This window comes from Euleptes europaea, chromosome 10, assembly GCF_029931775.1.
Source record: "Euleptes europaea isolate rEulEur1 chromosome 10, rEulEur1.hap1, whole genome shotgun sequence".
Lineage (NCBI taxonomy): Eukaryota > Metazoa > Chordata > Lepidosauria > Squamata > Sphaerodactylidae > Euleptes > Euleptes europaea.
Genome location: NC_079321.1, coordinates 37,107,087 through 37,133,758, shown reverse-complemented (window position 1 = coordinate 37,133,758; position 26,672 = coordinate 37,107,087). Strand labels below are relative to the sequence as shown.

Sequence of the window (26,672 nt, the reverse complement as noted above, 5' to 3'; positions counted from 1 at the left end):
CAAAACTATTGTGTCTGGAAATTTTGATGTGTTGGCACGTGATTGGTCAGTTGACCGTATTAATAAACTTGACTTGATACCCCACTGGCTCAGAATGGGTGTAATGTGCAAGGTCCACCTGATAATAAGTGAGCTATCTCCAAGTAGTCTTCAAGGCAGATCCATGTAGGGTGTGTTACAATAATCTAGTCTTGAAGTTACCGTGGCATGGATGCAGGTGGCCAGGTCAACCAAGTGAAGGTAGGGCCATCTTCCAGGCTAAATTAAGTCAGAAGAAGGGGTATTTAAAAAAAAAAAAAAACATCTGCATTAACTTGCTTCATTAGTGGTAATGCTGGATCCAGTATAGTCCATAGGCCCTTAGCCCAGTCAGCATCAGCCAAATATACATGCTACATGCTCACAGATATATAAAATAGGATTATTACCCATCCAGTTTTTGGAGTGTCTGGTTGGTTTGAAGGGATTTTGACCAGTTGCAAAGTGTTGTTTTTGCTCTTTCTTAAGGCTGACCATTTTTCTAGGGCCAGGCTGGTTTATTTTAAACCTTGTTTTCCATATGTTAATTATGGGTGTTTGTGCATGCAGACATATGTGAAAAGGTATGCATGCATACACAAAAGTTATTAGGAAACACCACATATATCTCTGGGACAAACTGGACATGCAAGTTTGGGTCCAAGTTTCACGTGGTCACAATGCACCTGCAGGGAATGGCTGTTAAAAATAAAGGCTCAGATTGCCCCCACAGGGGACAAAGGGGTCCTGCTTCCTCCTGCCATTTTTCTGCACTGAAACAACACTGCGGGGGGGGGGGGTTATTTCCATGTTTTTATTGCTCCACCGCAGAAAACTACTCAACAGTGCTGTGTGGCTGCGGGGAACCCAAGTTGGACTGGTGAACCTGCAAGTCTGGTTCATCAATGGGAAAGGTGGTGGTGGGAAATAAAAGAACAAGTTCTGCCATTTTTACGAACAAAGCAGTCAGATTGCTCTTTTTCTCATTTGTTGGGGGCAGGGTATGAAACATGCAAATGTAAAACCATCTTAATGTCTCTTCCAGGATAAGCAAAATAGGCAAGTAATTAAACATATTTTATACTTCCATCCGTTTAAAATGGCAAGAGGCCAGCTTTGGTTGAAATTTTGTGTTCAGACGAAGGAAACTTGCAGGTGCAAGTTATCTTTTCTCTTGAAAAAGTAAGAGCTTACTTTAAAATCAGTGTTTTGCTGTTGACAGTTTCTTTCTATTGTAATATAAATTACTGCTTGCAGATAGCAGAAGGCCCAGACGACTTCTAGCAGCAGTAACGTGACTTGAGAAATAAATGCACCCCTCACTATTGTTTGTTAAGATCCTATTGACTGGAATTGACTAAAAGAAAATAAATATGTGACGGAAACTAGTAAAAAAGGTTCATCCCCCAGAAATCACTAAAGAATGACCTATTTGAACTAATGCCAGGTTCTTAATTTGCCACTCCTTAGTCTCTCAGCTTTCCTATTAGCTATAAATGTCACAAACAGGTTGTTTGAACTAGTACTTCAACACGGCAATTTGGATTTCAGCATTTGTCTTTCGTGTACTCTGCTACTTGTAATTCTTTTAACTGTTTGATTTGAGGTATAAACATTGCTCATATTAAGGCTCAGAGGTAATGACCAGTACAGTCTAATAATTGCTCATTTGTGGGTTGCTTGGTATCTTACAGAAGTTATCCTTCTGAATGTGGCATGGTTGGTTCTGGTTTCTACAAAGTGAAGTATTTGCTGTGTCAAATGAAGACAAGCATGTCTCTTGCACGGTGAATTACTTGCATTCTCTTGCATTCTCATATAACAGAAATAAGCGGTTATGGATGAAATGAAACTCTGTAGGATACAGGTCACGATGTCTGATACAGAACTGAAATCAAGATGTTGAGAATAATCTAAAGAAATTCAATTAGGTAGATTTCATACTGGCAGCCTTAATAACATTTGTAAGGTTAATAAATAAATAAATAAATAAATAACTCTCATTAAAAAAAAATTAAGCTTCTCACCAATTGACCAATGTTCCAAAAATCATGTAAATTGTAAGTTAAGGCTCTTGCTTTAATTTATGAGCTATATAAGTAGTAAAGAAATTGTAATGTTTGACATATTGCACAATCCAGACGTCAGCAATCTGCTGATCGCCCCTTTCCTTTCCTTATGCATTTTGTTTGAGAAGAATGACATGCATGGAGGTTAGAGGGTAAGAGAGGGAAGGCAACTGGAGATTGGGGCAAGTATCTATATTGTTATGGGGCAGCAAAGTGCCTTTTAAAGCCTAGAGTTTCCTTGTTTTTAATAAAAGATGGTATGAATCATACTCCTCTGGCAATACCAGTCATCATATAAATTCTAAACAGCTCAATAATATTCCAGTCATCCCACACTATTTTATTCCCAGATTTGATTTATTTACACCTGAGAGCAGACTCATTTTTATGGGAAACTAAATATGCAATAGAAAAGCATATTATTCAGCAATTTCCTTATCACCTTATTTCCTATAGCACAAAGAGTTGTATCCAACTCCCAATGTATTTTCCAGGCAACACAATGATGTTGTTTTAACTGCAGTTTTATTCCTCCCTCCACCCACTTTCCATTTCCTACCTACCTTTTTCAGTGTTGTGGTGTGACAAACAGCAGCAAAAGCTGATGTAAATCTGCAAGTCAACCCTGACTGCAAATAATGATGGTCCAACACCTGCAAGTTCATCTCCTTTCCTGTTCACAGGGTGATCAAACAGCCAATTCATCAACAGGAAGTGTGGCAGTCCATGTCAAGAGAGAGACCATCTGAAGGAATTCTCCAACTTATTTTTGTTTTTACCCCGTGCTGGTGTCAGCTCGCCCCGCCCATGCAGCAGTTACTTTTCAAAGATGATTTGCAAGCTAGTTAATGAACTAATGTGTTTCAGCTGTGAACCTCGTATGGGAGAGGGAGATTGCTCCTACCCTAGAAGATTCCTTCGGTACTGCCCCACAATTGGTTAATCTGGTCAGGAGGTTATGGTCAGCTTTTCCCGCAAGGGTAGCTACAGAGAACTTCACCCCTCCTCACTGCAAGAAGACACTTTTACAATGCTCTGGAAACTATTTTTCTTAAGAACTACTTGCACTGTGTTTAGGGTTGCCAGCCTACAGGTACTAACTGGAGATCTCCTGCTATTACAACTGATCTCCAGCTGATAGAGATCAGTTCACTTGGAGAAAATAGCTGCTTTGGCAGTTGGCCTCTATGGCATTGAAGTACCTCCCCTCCCGAAACTCCGCCCTGTTCAGGCTCTGCCCCAAAAACCTCCCGCCAGTGGCAAACAGGGACCTGGCAACCCTAACTGTGTTGAGACTCCAGTAAATAGGACAGCAGGTCAGCTTTGTTACTTTATTGCATTCTACTGCCATTGAACTGTATGCGTCTTCATAACAACCTTTTTGAACATCTTTAATAAAGCTTTATTGTGTATGTGACTCAAGATGTTATTGGTGAGCTCTGTTGCATTATCATACCAAGGGGGAGTCTGCCTCTGCAGTTCTCAACCTCTTACAGTGCATTCCTGAGTGGAATGCCTGTGCCGCTGTTTGGGAAAGGCTCCGGCAGAGGCCGGGCCTGGCGCTGCTGCCAATGAATGGGCCTGCATGCCGGCCACAAATGCCAGCATACGCTGTCCAAACGCCGGCGCTGTGGGCCCTTGCACCAGCGCAGGCCTTCGCCAGCCTCCTGAAGGCTTTTGTCATGGCCTCCGGCACGGCTCAGGAATGCGCTGTTAATGTGCATTTGCAGGAACAGGCTATTTGCAGCCATCAGAAGCCAACTCCCAGCTCATGAGGAATCAGCTGGTAGTCAACTTTTGATTTCCTGCTGGCAAATTTTGCTCTGGTTGGGGTATCAGGAGTCGACTTCCAGCTGATGAGCTGGAAGTCAGGTTCTTCTGATCTTCCATCCTGGAAACATTGCTGCTTCCCAGATGTATTGTAAAGAAACAAATTGGGGGAGGTGTGTGATCAGAATCCCAGTTTCTGATGGGCTCACAGTTTGATCGAGTGCTGAATAAGATTAATTAATCTGCTGAACAAGTTCACTGAAAAATGTAAGGCATCCATAATTACAACACCTTTCCTTACTGACATTTTCTTGGAGACAGCCAACCTTTCTGATTTGTACTACAGCCTTTGCATTTAAACGGTGAGCTGAACAATACATTATGTGGAAGGTACATGATTGGATCTCCAGACATTTTTCAGGATTAAAAAAAATGTAGCCAGTGGTGCAGGGGGAAGCTTTTGAAGTGATGTTAGCTGCCATTAACAATATTGGAAGGGGGAAAAAGTTACATTAAAGCACATGTCCTGTGTAGCCTCTCTTCTGATACTGACTCACTTTCTTTTCTTTTTAAGATATGCTGTGAGTTAGTTGGAAATGGAAGTGTTATTAAAATTTTTAGTGTTCTTTTAATCCTGTGGATGAGATAGATGCCAAGGCTTAGATCTACAAACAGAAACAAAATGGACTTAATATGTCAGGTCCCATGGCCAGAGGAGCGTGGTCAAGAGAAGTCCGAGTTCAAAGCCGAGGGTCAGAAGCAGGTAAACGCAGTGCAAGAGAATAGTCAAAGTCCAGTCCAAAGTCAAAGATACACGATGGGTTTCAGGTCAGTAACTCACAGGTAGCACGGAGTGAAAACACAAGTTGTTCCCACATCAGCCTGGCTGCTAACGTTTGTTTCATAGCCTAAGAGGACCCAAATGTTGCTGATTCCTCTGACTCAATGGAAAGGACAAACATATATAACATCTACAAAAAATATCACATCCGAAGTGTAGAAATGCAAGGGGAACAAGGCGGCTGCAAACCCCTATTACAAAAAACCTGGTGGCTGAAAATCCAATGAGTCAACAGTGGACTAAACACAATGGTACGCTGGCTGAGCTTGAATGACTTCTGACTGTTCAGTTGTGTTTATATGTTGACAAATTTCAGTATTATCCAGTGAAGCCACAAACAGGTAAGTGAAACATCCAACAGAAACAAGTCCGGAAGGTGGACCCAGGCGTGGACATGGAAACAAAGGTTTTGTTGTTGTTGTTGTTTTTCTCTGTAGAGCTTGCAATCTTGCACTTCTCCTATGGTGGAGGAGGGTTCTATCCCTCTGGCATTGCTGTTGTAGTGGTGGTAAGGGACTGCTGCTGGGTCCAGGGGAGTCCTCTGCCCTGGGTGGTTGTAGGCATGGGGCACAGTAATCTGCCTGCGCCTGCTCTGCCTGCTGTGGTTCCCCCCTGTTACTGGCAGCAGTTTCCAGCTCTTCTACTTTTGAGGAAGCCTCAGAGGACTGATCTTTGGCAGAAGCTTCAGCAGGCTGACCCATGACATTCTGCTTGCTCAGAATCTTATACAGAACCTCTCTATATATGATAGTGCCCAGAAACTTTTTGCACAATTGGGTTTCCAATTCCCTGCTTATGGCGGGCAACCTACTGCCCATTGCTCCTCTTGCCTGCCCATTTTCAGCTGTGGGCAGGCGGAAGCAGGTGGGGGAAGGTGGGGAGCCATCTGTGGGATTTAGTCAAGAGCCCAACTGGGGCGGTGGAGAAAAAAACAGCCCCAGAGGACCACCCCAATGCAGGAGCAACGAAGGCAAAATAGGCTGGAAAACTATGCCCCGTCCTCCTGCCTCGCACCAAACAGCTGATTGGGAAAAACAGCTGATCAGCAGCAAGGCACTGGGAGGCGCTGGAAAGGTAGTTGGAGGGGAGGAAACAAGGTGCGTCACCTTATTTCCTCCCCTCCAGTTACACTCCCGCTCCTCCCAGAGCCTCACCGCAGACCACCTGTTTTTCCCAATCAGCTGTTTGGGGCGAGGCAGGAGGACAGGGTGCAGTTTTCCAGCCTGTTTTGCCTTCATTTCTCCTGTGTTGGTGTGGTCCTCTGGGGCTGCTTTTTCCCTCTGCCACCTCAGTTGGTGCTGCCCGACAAACCAGACATAATGTCATCGTGTAGATGACGTTGATCTCCGCTCCCAAACCTCCTGCTGGTTGCATGGAGGGATCTGGCAATCCTATTGCATACAATCTTGACCAAGTGGAAACACAAGTGAGGATGCAATAAGTTTGACAGAGTACAAGCAGCTATCACAGTGTTCTTTGTGTTTCTGCTTTCATGAAAGCTATAGTGCAAGCAGAAATTTTGCTCTTGCTCCAGCCCCATATGTAGTAATCTTTATGTTTTAGGGTCATTTCAGAGTATACTTTTATGTCAGAGGGAATTCTTCCATGAAAGCAATTTAATGATGTTACATTTTGCTGTATATGTAGACTTGGTACAATCACATATTTCTTACAGGACTGATACCAGGTTTTCTGGAGAGGTGGTATATACATTTTCTAAATAAATAAATAAATAGTAAACATGCCCATGGTGCCCATGGGTGCAGTGGCACCTACTGGTGTGTTTTATGGTGCATATCCACCTTCTTTCCCAAATCAACTGGTGCCAAGGCACCCACAGGCACCATGTTGGGGATTCCTGCAGCACTTGTTCTCAGAAGTCTAGAACTTCCCATTGGCTCAACAAGGTTGTGGCCGGTACCCCTATTGTAGCGCCTAGGAAGACAAGCCCTTATGGAAGGGGGAAACCACTCAGATTACCACAGGAGTTGTTGCTGAATGAAGGAGAAGTAGGGAATAATACAGAACAGAACAAAACAAGAGGGTGAAAAAGAGCAGAACACAGTCAGATTTTGGGGTCAAACTTGCAAGTAACGGCTGCAGTAGAGACAATGTATATTCACCTGTACCAGTTGATGTGATTCATCTAGCTAGTGCTGTAAGAATCACAGTGGGTTAGATCCAGCACAGTGTTTCATGGGTACAAGAAAGTCCATTTGAAATGCTCCTGAAATTTTGCTTTTGGTGAGAGGTGACACCCAAGAACCGAATTCAGGGGATTTCATTTGTGGTCTGTTGGCAGAACTTCTTTAGTTTGCAGCAATGCTTTGCTGGATCCATTCCCATCTGTTTCCAGATGCTTCTTACTTTGACATGTCCGAAATCAACAAATTTCAGAGCATAGAGCTTCCTCACTTTACCACATCTGGTGAAATGTAAATACTTCCTCCTTACAAAAAAATTTAGGGAGTGGAGAAAAGACATCACAAGGCCTGATGTTGACCATAGGACCATTTTGGCTTATCTATGGTTTCAATGTATCTAAGATTTAATTTTAAAGATGTTTTCTAAAGAAAAAAAAGAAAGTTTGCTTCAGTCAAATTCAATCAGATACTTCAATCAAAATCTAGCATTCAACTGTGCATTCAAATCCCAATTCCTAAAGTAGAGATTTTATCTATATATCCAGAACTGCTTCATTTTAAAATGTTTATCGTCTCCTTCCAATATTGAAATGCAATTTCATTTTAAACTTGAAATTCCTAAGGATAATCAACAAACTAAGATGCAACATAGTAAATGGGACATTTAATTTTGCTAGAACTGCTGTTTTGTTTTCTTGGCACTTATTTGTGACTTTTAAATGCTTAAAGACACTAGCATATACGTATGTCAGTTGATGTTTGCTTCCTTGTAAAACAACATGGAATTCACTCACTGTCAGTTCTCGCCTAGTTTACAGACTTCAGATTGAACTAGGACAGCTGCAATTTGAAACAGCATTCTTTCTACACAGTGAACTTCAGTTAGTTATGCAGTTGTTGATTTGTTTTAAAGCAGATGACCTTATTTGACAAGGATACTTTAAAGGGATATTTTTGTTCCAGTGTTCTTTTTCCATTTGAGATACAGTTGTAGCTCATTCACTGAACAAACCAAATTTTGCTCAGGAAAGAAATGCCAAATGATTGGGTTCTGAGCATTCAAGAGTTAAAGGTGAATTTCCTGTGATTAACATTCAGAGGTACCATTTAGGGTAGGCCTGCATTTCAGACCACATGTGATTTTATTCTCCTTAAGAGAACTTATGGTAGTACTCTTTTGCCAGTTCATTTGTTCTGCATTGAGTAACTATCGTTACAAACCATTAAATAAACCAAAAGCCAAATGCCCATACTGGTAAAGGAGTATTCGGCTTTATTTCCAGGTTTCCCCCCCAAAAATTGGGTCCATTATACTCTATGGAATTTATAGAATCCGGGGGAGGGGCATTTATTGAGGTAGAGTCACCAAATTTGCAGCGTTGCTGCAAGGGACTCTCCTTAGACGGCCACTGAAGTTTGGTGAAGTTTGGGACAGGGGGTCCACTTTTATGGGCCCGCAAAGGGGTCGCCACCATCCTCCAGGCATTTGTGAGCCTAGCTGTCAATTAATTTTCTGGTTCAAAGGTTCAACGTTGCCAAGGACTGCCAGAAAGAGCCGATTAGCAGGCTGGCGCCTCAAAGTGTGGGGGCTCCATATCTGGGGCTCATAGAATGATGTCCATGCAAATAAGCTTCCACACTGAGGAAAACAGCTTAAATGCAAGAAAAATAAGGCACAGAAAACATTTCTTTTGGTGGCAGATGACATCCTGTGAACAATTATTTATTATTGTCATTAAAAAAATCTGATTTCAAGTAGTAGTAGTGTAATTTTGCAGGAGTAACTTGATCAGATACATTTTTGTCAATAGTTTCTCTTGTGAGAACTAGTGCAACAAATTATTAGTATTAAGGGCCGGATAATTAGCTGGCTATGATCTTGGTAAACAGCATGGCTGTGATCTAATAGGGTTAAATGAATGCAAGATCATTGATTCCAGTGTGCTTCAGCATAGACTGTGTTGTATTGGGGCCAATGAAATTTTCTTTACAAACAAGAAGTATTTTTACAGAGTAGAACGGAACAAAGTAGGCCTATGCTGAGTTGACATAAAATTCCAAGACATGTGAACACTAACATGATGGGGTGTCACTAATAGTGCATTCCTAAGGAGAGTTACTCCAGTCTAAGCCCATTCATTTCAATGGGCTTAGACTGGAGTAACTCTCCTTAGGAATGCTCTGTAAGGATATAAAACTACTGAAGATGGGTTAGATTATTATTATTATTTAAGTAGTGTCATTAGTATGAATGGTGCTTTTTTGGAGAATAAGAAATTAGACCTTGTCCTGAAGAGCTTACAAGCTAAATTTCAACATAAGGAAGACAATGAAGGGAGGCAGGGAGGTGGAGCCGAAGAGAAAATCTGTGCAGAGTGGAACCTCATCATTAAAGCACAACCTGATTAATGGTTGTCTTTACTTACTAGCATTTGTTACTTTCCCTCACCCCTGTCAGGCTATTCAGTGAGATGGTTCATTTTGTGAAGAGCTGGATTTATTTTATTCTAGCTGTTTATTTGGAAGATTTATATCCAGACTTTCTGTTATACAAATGGCACACGATGCAGCTATATTTTGTTACGATGAGATGCCAAGCCTCTAGGGTTGCAACTATTTGCTGTAGAAAACGTGACATTAACAAAAAAGGTTGCTGATTATTCTGAACAAACGATGCTGAGGGAGAATAAAGCTGTGTTGCCTTCCTGCTAGAGAAGGTTTTAGAATGTCAACTTATTCTTTGTGTGTTGCAGCTGAAAGTTTGGCAGAAGAAGATGTTTCAAAGAATAGGGAGGAAGTAATAAGTAAAGCTTATATTTCATTTTGCTTCACAGGCAGCTGCAAATCTTTTCCGAGGGGGGTATTATTTTTCTTTTGGCAGCCAACAAAATTATTCTTGAATAGAAGAGATGTTTCTCTCATCATAGCCTGTGCAGTTACTCAGTTACCATGAGACTTGTGAGAAACTTTGAGTTGGGGCAATAGATTCCAGATTTGGGGTGCCGTTCCATTCTTTTCAGATCAGACAGTCTGGCATTCTAAAGGGAATATATATCAGGCTCGAGTCTTCCAGGTTCTGTTGAGAGAGGGTTTGCCTGGTCCCTCTTTGCTGCCAGCGGAAGATTTTTGAGGTGGAGCCTGAGGGGGGTGGGGTTTGGGGAGGGGAGGGACTTCAATGCCATAGAGTCCAATTGCCAAAGCGGCCATTTTCTCCAGGTGAACTGATCTCTATTGGCTAGAGATCAGTTGTAATAGCAGGAGATCTCCAGCTACTGCCTGGCGATTGGAAACTCTATGTTGAGAGATTGCCAACTCTGGTATGGGAAATTCCTGGGGATTTGCTAGTCTTGGGAGGGTGGAGTTTGGGAAGGAGAAGGATCTCAGTGGGGATGTGATGTCGCTCTGGGACTTTGGTTTTTTCTACACTCTGTGGAGTTTCATAGAGCCCCCCACTCCAAAGCTGCTCTTTCCTCTAGCAGAACTGCTCTCTTTAGTCTGGAGATCACTTGTCATTCCAGGAGAACTCCAGGCCCCACCTTGAGGTTAGAAAACTTGTCCACTACACGCTAGGGTATTGAGGTATCAGGCCCTCATGCAGTATTCTTACAGTGAGTGGAGCTGTGTGTGTCAATCCCCCACTATCGTCAGAAGTAAAAGAGGATTGACTCAGCCTGCCATCCTTCCGAGGTCGGTAAAATGAGTACCCAGCTTGCTGGGGGTAAAGAGTAGATGACTGGGGAAGGCAATTGCAAACCACCCCGCAAACATAGTCTGCCTAGTAAACATCAGGATGTGATGTCACCCCATGGGTCAGTAATGACCCGGTGCTTGCACAGAGGACTACCTCTACCTTTTACCATTCCATGAGGGAGTGCCAAGGCAGAGACTAATGCCCTGATCCTTGTCTCACATGGAGAAACTAGTCATGAGAAAAGCTGGCAACAATGAAAAATATACTTTCCAGGACTGTAAACATCCTGAACGTTTCCATGCATAATTGTTGTCGTAGATGGTATCATCCATCTTATGCACAGCTAAACAAAAACAGTTCTTTGAGCCAATGGATACTGTACAGCTTAATGTAATTTATGATCTGGCTGTGAGATTTTATGTACCATGTGGTAAGACTATGTAGTATGAGATAAACATTTTAACACAAAATTTAATAAAATAAGCTGCCTAATATTTGTGTGTTTCAGACAAAAGCCTTAGGATTTTACGGTATGGTCATAAGCAGACTTCAGTAGGCTTATAACGGTGGAACTCTGCCTAAGCTTGCTTTATTAGGATGCTTGAGCCAGCATTAAGTCAAAAACCCCCCAAAACATAAACACTATGTGTGAAAGCTCAGACACTTGCCACAAGCTGGGAGGGAAGGAGGAGTCAGACAAACCTGTATGCTGATGTGATGGCTCAGGTACCAGCACCTCACAACTACAGGCCGGTGGGCAGGGGAGGAAGATTAGGAGCTGCAACCAAGCTGCTGCTGAGATAGTTGCACTGCAGGTAAGTGGTGGAGGAGCAGGAGCCACTGCCACTTGAGCCAGGCTGGCAGCCAGATAGAGAGTCAGGAGGCAGAGAGTGGGAACAACCTTTTCTCCTCCAGTGCTGAGGTGGTGGTTGTGCTGCAAGCAGGAGAGGAGGACCAGAAGCCACTGCCACCCTCCTCCCCTTGAGCCAGAGGGGCAGGTGGGGAAGGGGTATGGCATCCACTGCAGGAGCTGGCATGTCCTCCCAGCTGGCACTGCAGCTGGGCAGGCTGCATGGTAAATGGAGGGCCTGCCTAGTGAGTGAGATGGCATTTCTGCCTCCATGAATCTTGCAAATCTCGTGATGCTCTGGCTTGACTTTCAGAGAAGGAAAGAAAAGTGAGAGAAAGAGAGAGAAGGACTATGAGAGAATGGGTAGCGGATGGAGGGAGAGAATACAGAAAAATGACTTTGAGAGAGAGGGAATGGTTGTGAGAGAACAGGGAGGGGAGAAAACAAAGGTGGGGGGAATGGGATGACCCCTCCACCACCATTTCTCACAGGTCCCCCACTTGCCAATATATTAATTTGCAATATGGCCAAATGTGTGGATACTTAAATTAAGAGATTGGATCCATTAACAGACAAGACAGATCTTTCTACAAACCTTGTAGGGGAAAAACCCCAGGTTGTAGGGGAAAAACTGAAATTTAGAAAAAATACATCAGGGGTTAACCCCCTCCCCAATAATAAAAGCAGCACCTCTACTTTTAAGGAAAATGTTTAGCAACAGAGACCACATTAATACCTCATTTAAAAAAAATACTGTCACATTATTTTCTAAATGTGTGTTTATTTATATATTTATTTATTATCCAAGTTTCTAACCCCGACCAGAACCAGGCTCAGGGACAGTAAAAGCAATAAAACAATTTTTAAAGTTTCATCCATAAGTTACTTAAGTACTCTGGCAAGGTTATTCCAGTATTAAAAAAATGTTACCCGTCCAAAAATAAAAATCTCTGGAACTTCACTTAGAGGACTTGATTAATATCAGATTCTATAAGCACAGTATAAATTAGATGCTAAATTTAACATCTAAAATAAGATTTTGGGCTGGTTCTGGAACCACTCGTCTTCCACTGTCTTCATTTCCGCCAGTTTGATGTTAAAGAAAAGTATTGCTATTTTGCGGTGGGGGGGGGAGCATTCTGTACAAATATTGAGGAAAGTGTAGGTATGCATTTGATTTCTTATACACTGGATGGGAGAGAACAGTTTATATTCTGAACCTTTTTGAAATAATCACCTAGCTGAGGCAAGGAATGTAGAGATTTGTATGTTGAAATGTACTGTAATGACTGCAATTTTATCAGCTTTATGGGGGAAGCAATGCTTGGGGCCAGCAATTGGGCACTTATAGGAGCATCCCATTTGCGTTATATATATTTTCTGTAGTATTGCAATGTCTTTTCAATATGAATTGTTTTTCACAAGTATTTCTATTCTTGTAAAGCTTGAGCTTTCAGCTAAATTAATTGCCTGTGATGCCTTTGGAAGGAGCAGTAAAGATTTATTGCTTTATCTCTTGATTGTACATAGCCTGTTTGTCATCATGCTTTCCTCCCTTCCATACTACCTTATTCCACTTACATACCTTTAAAAAAATCAACCATATTTTACACCTAATCTCCCATCACCACTCAATTCTAATGCTATCACCTGTCATCTGTAATCCACTTGGGCCTTTCTAATTCATTCTGTTCTGTAAAAACTTTCTGCCTTAGTACATTTTGGCTGTTCTGGAAGAGAGTGCTACATTATCTTAAAAAAGTATTTTCCAAAGGCTTCTCAAGAGGGATGTAAATGGTAACTCATTCCAACATCACTATTGAGAATAAAGAAACAGCAATAAAAAAAGTTGTGTGTATCTACAACTTTGTAATATCTACAAAAACCTGTCTGTATTATATAGTTACATTCCATTTGGTTTGATCCAAAGAAACCAATATACTTGTGCAAGGGTGGGTCCACAATTTCCACTTTCTAAATTACCTATATTTTAAGAATACTAACTTGCAGTATACTCACGCTATTAGGAATATTTTCATCTTTTGAAACATCATTGAGTAAATTTGTAAACAGTCTCAACAATGTCTTTATTGTCTTTGATTTTTATATGTATATTTAATAATTATTGGTAAACAAGCAGGAGACCCACAAGGACTTGCGGGGACATAACTTTTTTCCCGTATCTCTTCCCCTATTATTTCCTCTTTCTCTTCCCTGTCAGTCCTTATAGCCCCTCCCTTTTTCCTGCTTCCTTTTCTCCTTCCCATCCACCAGCCAGCCTACCTTTGTCTGCCCCACCCCTGCCCCGGACTTCAGCTTTCCCTCCTTCCCTTCCCCCAGCAGATTTTTCTGGGAAAAGTCTGGCAGAGATCTGTGTTGGCGTTATGTATAATGGGACTTACAGTGCATTCCTAAGGAGAGTTACTCCAGTCTAAGCCCATTGAAATGAATGGAGTAACTCTCCTTAGGAATGCACTGTTTGTCTCACATGGAACACTGAGCACCCAAAAGCAACAAATCTATGTATAAACAGAATAGGGTTTTTTCCTCCAATGTGAAATAAATTATTTCCTCATTCTCAGAATGTATTATCATTTTGTAATCACACCTTTTCTCTTAAATTGTATCAGTAACTTATTGATAATGCGATTTATCTTCTAAAACTTTTTATTTCTGCCTCTTGCAGTGAGTCAAGGTGGGGATGCAGTTGCATCTGACGCATGCCCTGATCCAGGTATTCCTGAAAATGGAAAAAGGACAGGCTTGGATTTTAGGTAAGAATTTTGTGTGGCTTTATATATGTGGAAAAGACACATTAAACTTGAATTCACATGTTCACATAACAATTAACAAAATAAGGATTGAATATAATAACCAAGAACAGGGTATGTTCATATGGACATGGAGATCCATTAGAGCATGGCCATTCTGACCGATATACATGGCTTTTTTGGCCAGCTTTTACATTTGATCATTGTTAATTAAAGTAGATAGTAAGCTCATATATGCAAAAGCTCCATATCATCATTATAATATTTATTTACATTATTTATAGTTTGCCTTTCTCACATGGACTCAAGGCTGATCACACCTAGTGAGCCAGTACCATCAATAAAATGGGACATTCAGTTATTATATATATATATATATATATATATATATATATATATATATATATGCACACTCATATCTCATCTCATATGGAACTGGTAGAGTTGTGCTTGTTCTAATGGTGTTTGTTCTAGTACCTCTAAAATACTATTTGCTGCGATTACTTCTGTAAACCATCTTACTGTGCATTAATACAAACATTTTTTGAGGAGCTAAGGTTGGTTGTAAAGGAGAATATGGCAACCCGGTTTTAGTTTCTCTACTTTTCTGTCAGTAGCTTTCTGGACACATTACTGCTGTAGTACCTGTGAACAGGATACAGGTTTTATTATTTCCCCTTGTCCTATGGCCCAATACCGCCCGCACACCTTGAAAGGGAAATTGCCAAGGTCAGTAACATTCCTGTCTGTGAAACTATCCTCTTTTCTAGTTGACAAAATCCTTTGGTCTTTCTAAATTACTTTTTTTTCTCCTCCTGCTACAAGGAGGAGTGATTTCCAGCTTTTTGAAGAAAGAGCTGAAGTTTGATAAAAAGCCTGTTCTCTTTCCTGCTTAGCAGGGTGACTAAAAACGCTGCATCTCTGTCAAATCTGCTTCCGAGCCATTGTGACTGCAGCAAAATAAATTGGTAGGACACAAGCTGGAAATCTAAATAATTGCACCTTTCCCAAATTTACAGAAATCAGCACAGTCAGATCAAATTTTACACACATTATTATAGTGCTTAAGAAAAAAAAAACCTTTAATGTTGTATTTAAAAACACACACTACAACTCACACTTTGGCAATTGGCATCTATGGCATTGAAGTCCCTCCCCTCTCCAAACTCTGCCCTCCTCAGGGTCCACCTCAAAAACCTCCTGCTTGTGGCAAAGAGGGACCTGGCAACCATACCTTACTCCTAGGAGCTCAGGATGGCATACATTGTCTTCCATTTTGTCCTCGCAACAGCCCTGTTAAATAGGCTAAGCAGTGAAAGAGAGTTACTGAGACTGAGGTTCTTGGGGATTGAACTTGAATCTCCCCAATCCTAGCCTAATAGTTGTATCCATCACACCACACTGGCTGCAAAAGTATTATTGCAGTGAACAGTACAGACACCAACTATGTACTGGAAAGAACTACTAGGAAAAATGCAAGCATATCATTTTAGGACTTCTTCATGTGATATTGAGATCATACCTTATTCATACCTGTTCTCTTTCCTAGCAGTGGCTGAAATGAGGAATGAAAAGAAAGAAATGCAAATTCATGTTTTAAGGTTTTTTTTTAAAAAATTACAAACTTTAAAGGTTTCAACACCTGTACTGTGGTTGGCTGATGTTAGTAGTCTGATGTTTTGTGGGAGATACTCTTAATCTTTTTTTAGGCATTAATTATATGCAACCATTGTGGCACAGAAATCTCTTGGCTCTTATTATGCTTCAAATACAATAGATTTTCTCAAGCCTCCAAGTTTTGAAGAATTGCCAATGTTGTCATAATCTTGTATCAGTCTAGAAGAATGGCTGTCTTGTTGCATTATAATATGTTTATGTCAAATAACGGCAACAATAGGCTGTGGAATGGACTGAGATAATTATTTTGTAATTAGTTAAAATATTTAAATGACCAATTTGGTTTTGTTCCTTGAACCAAAGAATCCCATCTCATGTCTCCAGTGCTGCATCCGCACATCATTACATATAAAACTATTGTTTCTTTATAGCAATCATTTGAAACTGGATTATCTTCTCCACTCAGTAAAATCACTTTTGAATGATTGCTGTAGTGCAACAATAGCACAAAATTCTGTAATGTGTGGATGTGAGCCATGTTGTTTGGTAGAATGTGAGAATTCAAATGAATAAATGCAAAGTGTAAATCTGAAACAATCAAAATTACCTTCCCCTCAACCTCCCCAAAATTGCATATCACCAGGATATTGTTTTTGAATTATTTTGTCAACTATATTTAAATGAATTGGTTCAGAATACTAAGACATTTTTCTCGCATGAAAAAACCCAAGTGGCTTTTTTAACATCATGACTTACGTTTAAGAAATAGCTTGTAGCGTTTGAATGGTGCATGATAAGAAGGTATTTTTCTCACACTATATATAACCCAAGCACATATGCGAATACACTTGCTGACCCAGCACTTAACTGGGGAGTGGCTGGAGATGGCTACAAAGACCCCCCACCACCAACCCCCCCGGCATGCACAGGCCAGACCAGTCAGCTAAGTCTGTATGTGTGTTATGTGCCATCCCATCATTTCCAACTTATCACAACCCTGTGAATTAATAATCTCTAAAATGTCCTATTATTAACAGCTTTGCTCAGGTCTTGCAAATGGAAAGGTGTGGCTTCCTTGATTGAGCCAATCTATCTCATGTTATCATTGGTTCTGGTTTCAGTCACTTTCCCCCATGTTTAAAAAAAAGATTTCCTTAGCCTTATATCCTTCTTGGGATCACTCAGGTGTCTGTCTCTTGCTCTGGTTGCCAGTGGGAGGGAAGCAGGCTACAAGTTAGCTGGATCTCCTTCATCCTGAAATCTGTGATAAGAACATTATTTTGGCATCTTCAGTTACACTTGCAATCTCCCTAACTGTAATACAGATATATTACAGATGACAAATGCATGGTGAAATAAAGGTTAAACACCCACTAATCATAAGGCTTGTATGTACATCAAGTAAACTCTTTTCAAAGACACCTTCTTACTTGATTTGATCATAGGGTCTAAGCAGTATGTTCCATTACTGAAATTTCTGTAGAACTCTGAAAGATGGGAGAGGAAGAAATAGGCCCAGTGCAACTTTCATTTTTGTTCTTTACACAAGAACACAAACCAAGGGATGTAATACAATGAGGTCATTTGTATTTTGAGTGCAAAAATATGACAAAAATATGTTCATAGCTGCAAATAAGTATCACAAATGCTTCAACAGGTTTCCAAGAGTTTATTATTGATCTGTGAAGAAGGAATGATTTGTTGTATCAGATGCACCTCATAAAATGGAGACCAAAGATCAGTATCACAGCACCACACACAATAGCAAACTTATTAAATAAAGAAGCATATGTGTGTGTGTGTATGTGCACATGCCTAAGTACTACTGGCAGTATATCATTAATACAGGCCTTTTTGCCTTTAAATGAGAGATATTCACCATAATGCTAAGATCCAAAGTACCATGTACCATATGTTTGGAATCCGGACCATTGTTAGAATTCCATATTAACGTTTCAGAAGAATATCTACAGCATACAGTATCGTTATTCAGTAAAGTGGAAGTATCCATGGAAATAACACATGCCTAATATGTATTTTGTGGGTGAGAGTCACATACAAACCTGCCATTAAAATCAGCATCTTTCTGTCACTCAGCATTCCATCTCTTGAATTGTCATTTGTGGTCACAGTTATTACCTGTAAGAGTTGACCAAAGATAATTGGTTGTCTTTCAGATACCTTTACATATTGCCAAAAAAACTATGTCCATGCTGGTATTTCAGTGACTACATTAAGAAAGCACCTTATATAAATAATGCAAACAAACAAACAAAAAATTTGCTACAGTAGTTTGATGGTGCTGGCATATTTGTGTTGTTGTTTTTCTGTTCCCAAAAATAAAATAGTATTCTTTATTTTACATTTTTAAGTGAAATATTCTCTAGAGTCTATGACAAAGACAATAATTTGTTTTCATAAATTCAAGTCAAGACTCTAGAAAAAGCTATTGCTCTTGTCAGGAGAATAATGACTATGGCTATTAGGCCGAATTGCAATACATGAGCAGGCACATTATTCAAAAGCTCTCCAAGTCTGAAGAAAGATATTTAGTGAATCAGATTGATGGAAAAGGGAGAGAGTTCATTTTAAAGTCAGTCTAACCTCTGCTGATTCAGTACTGACAAGGTATTTGGAAAGGTTTTGTAGTTTTAAATATCATGATGACTTTAACTTGGGCATTTAAATAACCTTTTCCCCTTTTATTTGTGATTTTAGCATTTTCCCCTTTAAATTTAAAGTAAGAACATTGGTGGGGGGGTGTCGTGGCCTCTATCATTTTGTGGGGCAAAACTAGCCACTGTCTTGTCCCCCTTTTCACGGTAGCTGCCACCACCTCAGGTAAAATTTAGCCCCCCTCTCTCCATGGGTTACCTGAGGCTAACTCCACAGGGGTGTATTTCTGTAGCATGCCAAGGAGTAAAGGGAGGTGGATAAGGACTTGTGATGTAATTTAAATGTTATAAATCACCAACAGCTAAACTGCTGCTCAGCTCTTCCCATTCCTTGTACCATTACAAGTGACACAATTTGATATGTAGGCTTAGCATTATTGATTCTTCCCAGATTCCTAGCTCAGTGATCCCCAGTGTGGGGGTGTGGGTACCATAGTGCTTGCCACTGTTTCTCCTTGGAACTCATTTGCTTCTCCCTCAAAGCAGAGACCCTGGCTTTCCTATAGTTTACTGGAATTGGAGGTGCTTCAGAAGAGCTCAGGAGGCATTTGAAGACAGCTGTCTCCATGGTAGTAGCATGCTTGGCTTGCACCCATGTAACATTTTACGGAGCCTCCCATTGTTTTGTGATGGGACCTAGCCCTCAAGGCGGCCATTTTATGATTGATCCCACAACATGAAAGCCAACTACCTTAAAAAATTCAAGGGTGCATACAGGCTCAACAAGAGTGGGAATTTCTGTGTTAGGGTATGGGGTGCAGACATATGCTATAGCAACTTTGCTGAACCTAAGCACATCTGGGTCTTTTCAGTACCTGAGTGGAAGATTGCAAGAAAATCCAGTGGAAGCCAACTGGAATATAAATGTAATAATATAAATGTTCTCTTTATTGTTTCCTTAGGTTCAGTTGGGAATATTCTGGCCTTCAGCATAGGCCACTGGCAGACATAGCCTGCAGAGACCATAAAGATTACCCTCTGTGTCTCTGACTTTTAGGAAACAAATTTGATTGTTTTGTAAATCTGGAGATCTTCAACAATGGTATCCAGGAATGTTCCGGGTTTGTAATGTGGAGCTGCCAACTGCATGAATTGGTGACTTGTCCAATGAGTTGCATCCACAGCTTCTGTGATCTTAACAGTTAGAGCTGATTAAAAAAGAACTTTGGTGTTCTTGTTCATTGCAAGGCATTGGTAATTATCAAATTGTAGGGCTTATGTGTCCAGCTTTCTTGGAAAACTTTGGATTTATGCAAGTGGATTCTCGTCCCCAGCAGGGAGTACATCTAACAGCCCTGCTAGAGAAGATTACCAGTCCAGGGTGCCTAATGTCTAGCCGAATTTGGAATACTTTATACAATTTTGGTCAACTCATTTAAAAAAAAAAAATACCATACAATAGAAAAATTTGTAGAGAGAGCCAATCAAAAGAATTAAATGTTGAACTATCAATTGCCAGGAAAGGCTATTTAAAAGGTTATAAGTAGTCAGGTTGTTCTATTAGAAGAACCCATAAAACAAAAGTTCTGTAATACTTTTTATTGGCAATAACCAAAACATCAAACAATTTAGTAATCATCATTAATATTGCTAATTAACACAGTTATTAATTTTGATCTAAAATTAAATGAAATGCAATGCATTCCAATTTCTCAATGACAGAATCAACTTGCTCGGTATAAAATGCAATTACCTAGGTGAATTCCAGTTGTATCCAGGCAAACATACTGGTAGGAGACACCCTATCTCACCACATTACAGCATGTTGTTCATCTTCCATACAGCAGAACTGTGTTCATCCCCCTTACTTTATTAGAAACAAAACCCCAGCAAATATTTAATGCTAGTTGAGAGAAAAAGGTTGGAAAATGTAAGCAGCCCACATACCTTCAAACAAAATCCAGTTAGTTGGTATTATTAAATTGTTATGAAAACTTGTGTTCATAATAATTTAATAATACCATCCTCAACAAACTGGATTTTTGTTTCAAGCTATATGTGCAGCATATATCAAACGCAGTCGAACTTCAGGCATAGTACACCAGAGGATAACCTTTGCCCATCTCTGTTCCTCAACAGTTAACTTTCACAGCATGATACTAAAACAGTTTTTTTCTAATTACTCCATATCAATGGAGCCATGAAGAAATTGTTCTGCATTTTAGTTCCTTAGTCTATTGTGTGAAATGTCACTGAGGAAGCCTTGTTGTTGGGCATTCTCATCCTGGAGAGAGGGGGTCTTCAGGTATTGTAGGTATAGAACCTGTAGATGGGCTTTAAAAGTGCTGATGACTGATGCTTTCAATGAACACCTGGTGCTCTAATTCTTTATTAGCCTTCTAGACAATAATTCATAGTAATCAACTTCAGACACTTCAGGGAAGCATTAGGGATCACCTACTGATTTGTAAATTACTATACTTAAGGGCACAGAAGAACATAAGGTTTTGAAACAATGAGTGGAGTGCCGGTTGATCCTATTTGCTTTTCAGTTCTAATTGCAAGTTCTTCCATTACTGAAACCACAAGGCTCTGTCTATTTTTACTCAGTACCTCCCAGTACTTGTACTTTGATATTTTAAAGAAACATTATAAGGAAGTGTCACAGCGTTCCGTAATATCTTGTAATACTTATAACATCTTAAACTGAAACTTAATTCTGACAAGATAGAGGTTCTCTGGGTTAGTAGAAAGGCAGACCAAAGTATCAAGATCCCTCCTGTCTTGGATGGGGTTAAACTCCCCTTGAAAAGCCAGGTTTGAAGCTTGGGACCCCTCAGTTACTTGGAAAACCCAGTGGCTGGGGTGGCTTGGAGTGCTTTCGCCCAGCTTTGGCTGGTGTGTCCGCTGCATCCGTTCCTGCCCAGGAATTAAGGTCTGTCCCATCAATCAAAGAAGCTTTTCCAGTGGGCACTCAAGAGACAGCCTTTTCAGTGGCAGCCCCACAATTATGGAACAGCCTCCCCAAGGAGGTTCGCCTGGTCCCCTCACTTTCGATTTTGAGGAACACAGTTTTATTTAGAACTGCGTTTGACTAAATATAATTTTTATTTATTGGCAGCCTTAATTGAGATTTTAAACTGTTATTTATGTGCATTATAACTGCTGTTTCATTTTATTGTAAGCCATCCTGAGTGCCACAACACAAAAAGGTGGCTAATAAATGTTTTAAATAAATAAATAAAATCTTCTTTGGCTGGTGGTTGTGGTAGAAATTGCCATCAAGTCATAGCCAACTTATGATGACCCCGTAGGGTTTTCAAGGCAACAGACATTCAAAGGTGGTTTGCCATTGCCTTCTTTTGCGTAGCAATCCTGGACTTCCTTGGTGGCCTCCCATCAAAGTACTAACCCGAGCTAACCCTGCTAAGCTTCCAAGATCTGGACAGATTGGGCTAGCCTGAGTTATTCAGATCACGGCCCTCTTAGGCTAGTCTGCCTTATTTTCTTATCACATATCAGTGCCTAATTTCAAGCCAGTGTGATGCTGTTCTGACAGGGTATAATCAGATGTGACACTTGCCATGTGTTTACTTTCAGGTAACTGATAAATGTCTCTCTGGTCATGGCCTCTAGCATGGAAATAGCTTAGATGGGGTGGGGGAAGGAGAGCAAGTAAAGGAGACATGATTTAACCACTTATAAAGAAAGCACTGGGGAAAGTTTGAAAATCCCACTGAAGGCGAGAGAGATCTGGGGAGAGGAGAGAGAGGAATGAAAGGAAAGAAGAAAGGAGGATGGCCCATGTACTGTTTCCCCCCTTCCAAAGCTGTCTCATATCATGGGGGGGGGGGAGTAGGCGGTGACCAAAGTGGGTGTAACTTTGTCCTCCCAATGGGCATTTCCTCCTCCCTCACCATCATTGTCCTCCCCTTCATCCTTGTCCCTTTATCCACTCCCTCAGCTAGACTGTGAGATGGCTTTGGTGGACAGAAGCAGCTGATGTGCTGTTGTCCTCCCCCAACCCCGCCTCTCACTTTCTCCTCCTCATCCCCTGCTTCACATAGTTAAGACTCTCAATGTTTTCCCAGTTTCTTCGTTCAGTAGCACTCATTTTTTCCTCCATTTCAATGTCACCACACCTAAAAAGGATATTACAGACCTTGAGAAGGTGCAGAAAAGAGAAACCAAAATGATTAGGGGACTAGAGCAACTGTCCTATGGGGAGCAGTTAAGACGCTTAGGGCTGTTTAGTTTGGAAAGAAGGCAGCTGAGGGGAGACATGATAGAGGTCTATAAAATTATGCATGGTTTGGAGAGAGTGGACAGGGAGAAGTTTTTCTCCCTCTCCCATAATACTAGAATGGGGTCATCTGCTAAAGCTGGAGGGTGAGAGATTCAAAACAGATAAAAGGAAGTATTTTTTCAAACAATGCATAGTTAAATTGTGGAACTCCCTGCCCCAGGATGTGGTGATGGCTGCCAGCTTGGAGGGCTTTAAGAGGGGAGTGGACATATTGATGGAAGAGAGGGGTATTCATGTCTATTAGTTAGAATGGATACTAGTCATGTTGCATACCTATTCTCTCTAGTATCAGAGGAGCATGCCTATTATTTTGGGTGCGGTGGAACACAGGCAGGATGGTGCTGCTGCACTCGTCTTGTTAGTTGTTTCCTAGAGGCACCTGGTTGGCCACTGTGTGAACAGACTGCTGGACTTGATGGGCCTTGGTCTGATCCAGCAGGGCCTTTCTTATGTTATTAAGTTTTTTGTGGAGTTCCCCCCCCACACACACTTCTATTTTACCTCCATGTTAGTGGTCATGATTTTATGGACACAGCTCTTCCAAGTATCACTTCTGATTAGGTAGTATCTCAGTGTAGATATATTACAAAATACAGCTGGGGCAGTTGTTGTAACTTGGATTTGTTCATCACATTGGGCTAAAACAAGTCACATCTGGCTAATTTCTTCTTCAAACACAAAGTGGAATGAAGACAGAATTTTCTTGTCCCATGTGTTGCTAGAGCTATTTCTCAACAGTGCTCTTGATTCAACTTGCTGAATAGCCATATTGCTAGTATGCATAAAGTCAGAATCATGCCATTATAGTTTGAACATGCAGCTACTACTAGACATAAGCTGTCTTCCTTCTGGGGAGTGGGAAGACATAAATAGTGGTCCGTAGCAGGGTGAACCATAAACATATTTCTAGTGTAATTAAAGATATGCTTGGGCTTTATATAAAGTTTTCTGCCATGTCCTTTCTATTCATTTCATTTGTGCCTACAATAGTAATTGTGTTTCTTTCTTATCTTTTCCCCCCCAGATATTTATGCCACCTGTCAATCCAATCAGTATCTCAAAGACATATTTTATATTCTAATAGCAAAGTCTACCAAAACTTTGGATACTTAAATGTGATGACTAGAGCTGTGAATTTGCAAGACAGATCTTTCTACAAACCTGAAAAGGGCCCCGGGTTTATAGAAAAATGTGTAATCTAAAAAACAACCACCACACACACACACATTAGGGGGTTTAAAAGACTCAAAAATGATAAAAGGGGTGCCTGCAGCTTTAAGCAATGGATTCCTTCAGTGGCTGTTGCTAGGCAGCCACAGCATTCCAGGGTTCTGTTTTTGTGAGTAAAAGGCAGGGGCAGAGGGGGGCAGTCCCCTTCCAGGCCTATTTTGGCTTTTGGGGGAGGGCTCACTAAGGCCAGCCTAACTAAGATTGCCAGCTCCAGGTTGGGAAGTTCCTAAAAATGTTGTGGTGGAGTCTGGAATGCTGGCACAGGCCTTTACGCCAGTGGGGCCTGGGGCGGCACTGCCACAGGAGCACCTGGAGGCCGGCATCTGGGCCTCCCCACCAGCATTGGGGCCACTAACGCTGGTGCAGTACCTTCCTGGCCTCCTAAGGGCTTTCACCCTTAAAGCTCAGGAATGCACTATAAGTGTCTGACTCTCTTCTAAGAACCCAGAAGTATGCACTGAAACTAGATACAGGCAGATAGAAAAGATTATGTGCTTGGCTCATTTAAAAATACACTTATGGACTCAGAGATGCAATGTAGGATTGAGAAAGCTATCCCAACACTTAGAAACGGTTCCAATAGCCATCAGAAACCCACCTTCCCCCATACCTACTGTCGATAATTTTTCTAAACATTATGGAGAAGAAGGCAAGGGGGGAGAAGGCAAATGGTGGACCATTCTTTTGCCACTTCTGGGATTCTTGTTTTGATTAAGTTTGCAAACTAAAATAGAAGTGGAGTTCTGGGAATGAAGAGGAACTGTGGGATGGAACTGTAGGGAATCGCTTATCTCTAAGAAAGCGTTATTATTATTATAATTATAAGAAAAAAAAACATGCAATAAACTTTACTTTTGTACATTTTTGTGAATCAAGAAATTCAGATGTCACACCTCTGCCTGCCAAAGCTCTCCTACCCATGCTGCTAATTCAAGATCATTAGCACCATTCAGAGTCAAGTGTCGACAATTCTACCTTCAATCATATTTCACTTTCATAACGTTTTGTCGTATTAACATAATATTGTTTATCAGGACTTTTCTATTGAGCATGATGTAGCACTGTATTAAATATGATATCAGCTAATTTAATCAGTATGTTATAAAATGAAAATATGATTGTGCATTTGTATGTTCTTTTCTATTTATGTTATCATTGAATTTTGGGTTTTAAAACATTTTCTTTTCATTACCAAGATAGTACTATTAGCAGGCACGTTTTTCTTCTCTGTTATTTCCACTGTAAACTGCATTTATATATAATTAATATATATAGAATGATTTTGGCATCTCAAGCATAATCCTTGTTTTGCATCATAAATTTAATGTATAACTTCATAAAACTTTATCTGAAACATTTCCCTGTTGTTTTATTTCCCCCCCAGGGTTGGTGCTAGTGTACAGTTCAGTTGTGATGACAATTATGTGCTGCAGGGTACAAAAAGCATCACTTGTCAAAAGGTGACTGATACTCTGGCCGCTTGGAGTGACCATAGGCCAATTTGCCGTGGTGAGTATTATCCATCAGAGTACTACCTAAGTTTTAAGAATGAAAAAACTAGGACATTGGAATAGAAACTGAAATAGAAATCACAGATTGAAGGAAGACTTTTCTCCAGTCCTGTTCTTAATTTGGAGCCAGTGTGGTATAGTGATTAAAGTGTTGGACTAGGATCCAATCCAGGTTCGAATCCCCACTGTTCCATGGAAACTTGTTGGGTGACCTTGGGCCAGTCACACACCGTCAGCCTAACCTACCTCACAGGGTTGTGGTGAGGGTAAAATGGAAGAGAGAAGCTGCTTTGGGTCCCCATTGGGGAGAACGGCAGGATAGGAATTAAATAAATAAATATTCTGCTCGCCCTTTGGCACACACTCATTTCCATTGCTTGTCTCCAGCCTGTCCAGTGAAAGTGTGGGATTTTGTGATTGTTTTCAGACTGAGTCCAAAGACCAGCATAAGGGAGACACAGTAGGCTCTGATCTTTTGTTAAGTCAGAGCTTAGGGCCATATGTCTGAAAACTCATAATTTAAGCATTTTGAAAGTAAGTGCAGTTTTCCCCCCTGTAGATTTATAAAGTCTCTAGCACATTGCAGACAATGCATAAATAATACATTATGTAGCAACACCTTGTATTTATAGAACAACCACTTTATTGTCTATATAATGGAATGCATCATGATGTTCTTTTGAGAAAAATCAAAGAAACTTTGCAATCTCAGAAATTTCTGTAGTCTATATGGTGCCAGTTAGTACTAGGGTTGCCAACCTCCACGTACTAACTGGAGATCTCCTACTATTACAACTGATCTCTAGCTGATAGAGATCAGTTCACCTGGAGAAAATGGCCGCTTTGGCAATTGGACTCTATGGCATTGAAGTTCCTCCCCTCCCTAAACCCCGCCCTCCTCAGGCTCCACCCCAAAAACCTCCCGTTGGTGGCAAAGAGGGGCAACCCTAGTTAGTACTGGTTATCTTTTCTATAAGGCAGTCTTCATATTTACAAACCTTTCAGTATGCCAAAATCTAATCCATCCTTACTTTATTTAGGCTATTCTTAGATTTTTAAAAATCTTTCAAACACATAAAATATGGATAATAACTATTTTACAACTTTGAACTTCACTGAAGGATCTCTGACACTTGAAGTAATTGTCTCACTTGATGTCTGGTTAGTATTTTGGTTTTTACAAAGCAACAAATTAGAAAGAGAATATTGATCCTTGGCTGAAACTGTAGCCTGGATTCC

At 40.7% G+C, this 26,672-nt stretch overlaps 1 protein-coding gene across 1 annotated transcript in view; it reads left to right on the top strand.

Moving 5' to 3' along the window:
- CSMD1 (CUB and Sushi multiple domains 1) overlaps positions 1-26,672 on the top strand; it is a 439,588-nt gene that overhangs the window by 17,496 nt on the left and 395,420 nt on the right. Inside the window, exons 2-3 of the mRNA XM_056856290.1 lie at positions 14,070-14,157; positions 25,307-25,431. Coding sequence (XP_056712268.1) covers positions 14,070-14,157; positions 25,307-25,431 — 213 coding nt within the window. The remainder of the gene's footprint in view (positions 1-14,069; positions 14,158-25,306; positions 25,432-26,672) is intronic.